This window comes from Engystomops pustulosus, chromosome 9, assembly GCF_040894005.1.
Source record: "Engystomops pustulosus chromosome 9, aEngPut4.maternal, whole genome shotgun sequence".
In the NCBI taxonomy this organism is placed as follows: domain Eukaryota; kingdom Metazoa; phylum Chordata; class Amphibia; order Anura; family Leptodactylidae; genus Engystomops; species Engystomops pustulosus.
The window spans coordinates 25,805,771-25,813,719 of NC_092419.1; the positions used below are offsets into that span (position 1 = coordinate 25,805,771).

General features: G+C 46.2%; 1 protein-coding gene across 2 annotated transcripts in view; it reads right to left on the reverse strand.

The window, feature by feature from the left end:
- Positions 1-645: 645 nt before the first annotated feature.
- The window catches only part of LOC140076579 (class I histocompatibility antigen, F10 alpha chain-like), a 197,545-nt gene continuing 190,241 nt past the window's right edge, over positions 646-7,949 (reverse strand). Inside the window, exons 4-9 of one of the 2 annotated variants that reach the window (XM_072123161.1) lie at positions 7,068-7,346; positions 4,882-5,157; positions 2,919-3,017; positions 2,396-2,425; positions 1,575-1,623; positions 646-1,491 (exon numbers count right to left, since the gene is read on the reverse strand). In XM_072123161.1, the coding sequence (XP_071979262.1) occupies positions 1,577-1,623; positions 2,396-2,425; positions 2,919-3,017; positions 4,882-5,157; positions 7,068-7,346 (731 nt within the window). In that variant the 3' untranslated portion in view covers positions 646-1,491; positions 1,575-1,576. The remainder of the gene's footprint in view (positions 1,492-1,574; positions 1,624-2,395; positions 2,426-2,918; positions 3,018-4,881; positions 5,158-7,067; positions 7,347-7,949) is intronic. The other variant, XM_072123162.1, reaches the window with a different exon arrangement.

Genomic DNA, 7,949 nt, shown 5'->3' on the forward strand with positions numbered 1-7,949 from the left:
TTGACAAAAGTTTCATTTTGGATCAATTAAGATTCTTGCATCTCACACCACAGTAGTGCACAGTCTTTCCTGGAAAATATTGTGAAGGGGTTGGTCCCCTAGACTGTAGCACACACAAGAATAGCGGAGAGCAGATGGTCCGACTATGGATTTGGGTGAAGTTGGACATCCTCTTGCCTTGTAGACGCTCGTAGGTCTCCAGTCTCCTTTCCCTTTTCATTGATGAGTGTAATCACCCATTTAGGTCAGTGGTCAAGTAGGCAGGGACAATTTTTAGTGTAGGGGTTTATCCCATCTCTGTCGGAGACACAAGGCATGTCAGATTATACTGAGGAACACCTGGTGAGGGGTTTATATGGAAGTCCACCTTCCTGGTGATGGATTCTTGTTCATACAGAAAATGGAAGATTCATCTCTGCAATGATTATCCGTATCCCCTATTCTCATGTCACAGCTTCTGGACACGATCCATGGGGCCCAGATCCCTACCAAGTGAAATCTGAGCAGTGACACGGAGGCTCTACAGAGATGTCTCCATCTGGTGATTGTTGATGGTCCAAGCGTCACCGTCTCCTGATGTCTCTCCCAGCAGCCAGACATAACACAAGTACAGTGTGATCTATGACTGTGAAGCAGAACCATAGACATGGGCTGTAATATATTTATTTCTCTTATTATGAAACTTATTTCATATAAAAGATATTTCTTATTAATCATTTAATACAAGCAATCAAGCAAAAAAAAAAAAAAAAGAAAGGTGCAGTTATCGACACAAAGGGTAAAGATAACAATTGAAAACAGCCCAAACCACAGACTGGGAGATCTCCATATAAAAAGGGTTTTCCCTTAAAGAACATTGATCTTCTATCCACAGGACACCCACACTTGTGGCAGAACAGGGGACCACAAATCCCCCTTAATCTGCCCTGTTATTCTGACTTCTGGCCTTGGTCCGTCCTCCGAGTCATAACCGGAAATCCCATAGAAGTCAATGCAGCACAGGAATCATTTTCATCCTGCGCTCCATAGACGGTCACAGCCGATACGGCTCACAGGACACACCCCCTGCGCTCAGAATATTCTCCGCAGCCCATCCGTGGTATGAAATCATCTCTATATGGATTTATCCCTTTAATAAGTAATACAAACTGGAGAAGTCCATTGCTAGATTGTGAGTGAATCCCTCAGTAAGAGATCAGAGGGGAATGAAGCAGGAGAGGGATAAAGGAGCGCAACCGCATCTCAGAGAAGGGAAAGTAATAACATATGTGGAATAACATGACGCGGATCTGATCAGAGAATAACTTATAATAAGTTCAGTTCTCCAAGAAGTAATGCAAGGAACAGTCCTGGGATCTTCAGCCTTCATCAAGACCCAGTGATTATACACAGAGGATACGACTTCTTAGGTAAAAGAAACATTTTGGGGGATGGATCCAATATCCAGAAACACAAAGCAGATTTTTTTTTGTTTCTTTATATTTTTGTTTCCTATAATATAAAATAAATAAAATCACAGCTTTATCCTCTTCTATCTCCCCCCTGGAGATCCCATTACACACTTCACCACTCACCATCAGGCTCGGGCCGGGTTATTGGACAAGTCCGGTGTTGGCTCCGAATCTGTGAAAGTAGGAGATTAGTTTCTACTTTTTGCCAAAAATATGACAGTGAAATGTTAATATAAAGTTGATTCTATGCTTTTTCTAATTTTCTTGATTTTTTTCAGTTCTCGGTTCTCAATTTATATTTCATCCTGAAAGACTGATAACACATGGGGTCACATTTATCATGGCTTGTGCGTCTGAAATATCCTGTATAAGCCCTGAAATAGGTGCAATTCATGGGGCATGGGCAACGGAGGGGTGAGAAGAGGGACGAGGATGGCGCTAGCGAGGGCATTCCTGTGTCCTAGTGGTTAGCATTACAGCCTTGCAGCGCTGGGGACTTGGGTTCAAGTCTCATGGTCAACATCTGCAAAGAGTTTGTATGTTCTTTCCGTTTTCGTTGGTTTCCTCCGGGTCCTCCAGTTTCCTCCCACACTCCAAAACATATTGGTAGGTTTATTAGATTGTGAGCCCCATTGGGGACAGGGACTGATGTGACAAGCTCTGTACAGCGCTGCGTAATCTGTGTGCACTATATAAATAAAGGAATTATTATTTATTATCACCCATAGTCTACACCGGTTCACTGGCGCATCACTGGTACCAACAGGGAGTGGGGTGCAACATCAAACACTCGTTTCAATTACTGCCAGCGTATAACAAATGTGCCCCCATTATGTAGGTAAGAAACAGCACAAGAGAAGTAAAGCTAACTGGAGGAAAGTGATGATACCAAGAATAGTGCAACATGTAGAAGCATGAATGAGCCTCATGTACTGAATACTCACTGCCGGTCGCCTTGTAGCCGTCTTTTTTCTCTGAAACAAGAAGAAGAGATGGAATTAGGAAGAACAATCACATCCTACAAATGTCACACTGTCCAATAGACCTGATAAACATCTGTATCATGATAGGTCACACACATTAGATAAATGCTGACACATCCCGGGGATTTCGGTGGAACCTGGGGACAGGGGATATCACTGTACTGATGACATCACAATGGTCAGGGATATATGTATGTGGTAGAGGCCGATCCTCCTTCTACAGAAATTAACTGATTTTTATGGCTTTTCATGGAAATGTCCACAGAACTTGTTGTTATTTTGGGGAAAAGATCACAATTTTTTCGCACAGAAAAAAATATATATTAAAATTGACAAACTCTGTCCTGGTCTGTGCTGGTCTGTCCTGGTGGTGTCATGTCTGCCCCTATAGCGCTCATCAGTATCAGTCACTGATGATCAGGACACACAATTTTGGAGACTCGTCCCAGTTTGTAAGAGAAGAAGCGACATCACTGACACTTACTTCTACACCAGAGAAATCCAGCAACGGCTCCAGCACCAAGGAGAGCGACCACCACAGCGATGGCCACAGGGACGACCCAGACTCTCGGCTTGTTCGGTTCTGTAAGAGAAGATAAAGGTGAATATGAGCTGCAGATTATACGGAGAGATTCCTATAGGAAGGTATCAGCACATCCCGGAGGTGGAAGATAAAACCTTCCTCTATTGTAAGACGATCACAAGGCCTTACTCATGGTATAGACTGCACTTCACGTATCAGGAATCACATTATATTCTACCTCAGCTGTGCTAATGACATACGAGAGCAGTTCAATAAGTACCCATGTTTGACGATAGAGGGCGTCCTGAGGGAAGTTGGTGTTATCGTGTGCTGCCATCTATTAAACAACGGCAAAACAAATGGCAGACTGATTGATTGGTTAGTTTGGATTTGGCAGCCATTTGAGTAAGACGTGTTTCGTGATTTTCGGTAAGATGGAAAATGAGCAGTATTGTTCGGTAATTCGCTTTTTGTTTTTGGATGGGAAAAAATCTGATGAGATAAAAGCAAAGTTGGGTTCTGTTTATGGGGACACTTCGTCATCTATGATCACAGTTAGATATTGGTTCAACAAATTTAAACGTGGGCGAACATCCGTTTTTGATGAGCAGCGACCAGGATGTGGTTAACGAGGAAATCATTCAAAAAGTCCATGACATGATTCGACTAACGAATGTGCACGAAGTAGCAGAGGCCGTAGGGTTGTCGACTGGAACAGCAATTAATATTTTTCATGATAAGTTGGCGATGAAAAAATTGTAGGCCTGATGGGTGCCGCGATCGCTCACGGTGGACAACAAGCGGATGCGGCTGATAACTTTGAAGCAGTGTTTGGAGCAATTTAAGTGAGATCTGAAGGAGTTTTTGCGTCGAGTTGTCACCGTTGATGAAACCTGGATTCATCATTACACCCCAGAAACTAAGCAGCAATCAAAACAATGGATTTCTCCCGATGTATCTGCTCCAAAGAAGGTGAAGACGGTTCCATCATCCGGAAAGGTCATGGCGACGATTTTTTGGGATGTGAACGGCGTCATCCTCATGGATTGTTTAGAAATAGGAAGAACGACCACTGGACAATATTACAGGGAGGTATTGGACCACTTCCACAAAAAATTGAAGGAGACGCGGCCGTATGTGGGGAAAAAGAAGGTGCTGTAACGCACCAGCACATTCATCCGGAGTTGTCGCCGCCAAACTGCATGAATTTCGTTATGAATTACTGCCCCACCCCCCGTATTCACCCGATCTGTCTCCCTGAGACTTTTTCTTGTTCCCTAACATGATGAAGTGGCTCGCGGAAATTTTTTTTAGCTCAAACGAGGAAGTCATTGCCGAGACAGAGGAGTATTTTGGAGAGTTCGAGTGTTTATCTTTCTAAAAGAGGACTATGTTGAAAAATAAAAAAATTGTTTTTGAAAAAAATGGTGTCTTCATGTCTAACACGGTTACTTATAGAACCGCCCTCGTATGTATAGTGCGATACTATCACATACGTGTGCAGGACAGAGGTTTACACTGTGCATCTCCTCATTCATTCTCCCTTTAGAATCTGTTCACATGTTGCAGATTTTTCTTGCCGATTCTGCATCAAATCCTGGAACAAACCTCATTCATACACAATGGATTCTCCGGCTGCAGATATCAGGACAGTGGATTGTCCTCTATGTCTTGTAACAGATAAAATCTATAATGAATCTGCATCTTGTGAATGATCTCTTATATCCGGTGCCTGTATTACAGCTGCTGATCCTGATACAACCCGGGTCTCATCTCCTGGACCTTATGATGAGGTCCTTATGCTCCTGTCAGGATAAGATTTACAGCTGCAGGAGAGGAGTCCATAGACCATCACATTACTGACCCCAGTCCTGCCCTCCTCCATAGTCTTCCTCCTCCTGTCATCCCTGCAGATACAACTCACCCCACACAATGTGCAGCGGTTCTGTCAGGCTGCTGTGATCCACATAACACGAGTAAGTGTCGCCCTCTTTGGGGCGGACGTCCACGCTGACCCTGATCTGATAGGTGCCGTCAGGATTGGGGAGGACGTGTGTGGTCTCATATGTGGGAACGTCGTTCACCATGTTCTTCACCCACTTCACATCCACAGCTCGAGGGTGAAATCCGTGCGCCAGACAGTGAAGCGTCAGGATCCCATCATCGCTCTCCTGACCGGATACCTTCACCTTTGGCTGAACTGAGAGGGGAAAATATTTATTATTGACCCCTGTACTGTGTATAACACCTAGGCGACCCCCCTGTACTGTGTATAACACTAAGGAGAACCCCCTGTACTGTGTATAACACTCGGGAGATCCCCCTGTACTGTGTATAACACTCAGGAGACCCCGCTGTACTGTGTATAACACTCAGGAGACCCCGCTGTACTGTATATAACACTCAGGAGACCCCGCTGTACTGTGTATAACACTCGGGAGACCCCGCAATGTACTATGTATAACACTAATGAGACCCCCCTGTACTGTGTATAACACTCAGGAGACCCCCCTGTACTGTGTATAACGGTCAGGAGACCCCCCTGTACTGTGTATAACGGTCAGGAGACCTCCCTGTACTGTGTATAACACTCGGGAGACCCCCCCCTGTACTCTGTATAACACTCGGGAGACCCCCCCTGTACTCTGTATAACACTCGGGAGACCCCCCCTGTACTCTGTATAACACTCGGGAGACCCCCCCTGTACTCTGCATAACACTCGGAAGACCCCCCCTGTACTCTGTATAACACTCGGGAGACCCCCCCTGTACTCTGTATAACACTCGGGAGACCCCCCTGTACTCTGTATAACACTTGGGAGACCCCCCTGTACTCTGTATAACACTCGGGAGACCCCCCTGTACTCTGTATAACACTCGGGAGACCCCCCCTGTACTCTGTATAACACTCGGGAGACCCCCCCTGTACTCTGTATAACACTCGGGAGACCCCCCCTGTACTCTGTATAACACTCGGGAGACCCCCCCTGTACTCTGTATAACACTCGGGAGACCCCCCCTGTACTCTGTATAACACTCGGGAGACCCCCCCTGTACTCTGTATAACACTCGGGAGACCCCCCCTGTACTCTGTATAACACTCGGGAGACCCCCCCCCTGTACTCTGTATAACACTCGGGAGACCCCCCCTGTACTCTGTATAACACTCGGGAGACCCCCCCTGTACTCTGTATAACACTCGGAAGACCCCCCCTGTACTCTGTATAACACTCAAGAGACCCGCCTGTACTCTGTATAACACTCGGGAGACCCCCCGTGTACTCTGTATAACACTCGGGAGACCCCCCCTGTACTCTGTACAACACTCGGGAGACCCCCCCTGTACTGTGTATAACACTCGGGAGACCCCCCTGTACTGTGTATAACACTCGGGAGACCCCCCTGTACTGTGTATAACACTCGGGAGACCCCCCTGTACTTTGTATAACACTCGGGAGACCCCCCCTGTACTGTGTATAACACTCGGGAGCCCCCCCTGTACTGTGTATAACACTCGGGAGACCCCCCTGTACTGTGTATAACACTCGGGAGACCCCCCTGTACTGTGTATAACACTCGGGAGACCCCCCTGTACTGTGTATAACACTCGGGAGACCCCCCTGTACTGTGTATAACACTCAGGAGACACCGCCCTGTACTGTGTATAACACTCGGGAGATCCCCCTGTACTGTGTATAACACTCAGGAGACACCCCTGTACTGTATATAACACTCGGGAGATCCCCCTGTACTGTGTATAACACTCGGGAGATCCCCCTGTACTGTGTATAACACTCGGGAGATCCCCCTGTACTGTGTATAACACTCGGGAGATCCCCCTGTACTGTGTATAACACTCGGGAGATCCCCCTGTACTGTGTATAACACACAGGAGACCCCCCTGTACTGTGTATAAAACTCGGGAGACCCCCCTGTATTGTGTATAACACTCAGGAGACCCCCCTGTACTGTATATAATACTTGGGGAAAACCCCTGCACTGTGTATAACCCTCGGGAGACCCCCCTGCACTGTGTATAACATTTGGGAGACACACACATATATATATATAAATATATACATTAGCAGGGTGCGGGCAGTGACCTCTCACCTCTCCTCTCCAGATCTTCTCTCCCGTTCTCCAGGTATTTCCTCAGCCAGTCTATACATTCATTCTCCAGATAAATCTTGTTTCTCTCCCCCACCTGTTCCTCTGGGCTGTTCCATCTCTGTGCGGTGATCTGGGCCTGGGACATGGTGGGGATATACGTCCAGGTCTTAGTGTCCAGGGACATGAACTCTCCCCCATCATATCCGTACTGCTGGTATCCGGTGACGCTCCCGTCATCTCCCAGCTCACAGCCGTACATCCCCTGGAGGATATGGAAACCTGCAGGAGCACAGAACATGTTACAGGCAGCTCATACATCATGTATGTACAGGTCATGTGTGACACGTGTCATATACACAGTGTGTGCTGCAGGTGTAGGACACTGACATATATATCACCTATAGCACCGTTTCTTTGCACAATTTTTAGGCACAGTTTGTAAATTCGTCTGTAATTTGCGCCTTTTTTGGGTGCAAGCAAAAGTCCGGTCGTTCTGAGTCCCTGCACCTTATCGGACATAGTGAGCGGCCACTATACAGATGTTTGCACGGCATCTATCCCTAATTTGCGCCTAAAAAGTCGCAAAAATGCATCTACTCTGAGCGACTGCACTTGAAAAAAACGTCACTTTTCATCACTTCAACATGGAAAATCCTTCAGCGCAGTTTTAAAGTGTAACATTTCTCCGTAATATTATCAGTCTCCATTTCCTGTACATTATATTAAAAAAGGCAAAGACTCTTTTGAGCAAGAATTTTTTTTATTTTTTTTTCCATCTCTGTAACTTTCAGTCCCTGCAGTTACATCACAATGTGCTCCGGACCTTGTACAAGCGGAGACTTTATGTGCAGAGATGAAGCCCTGAACGTTCTGTCACATTTT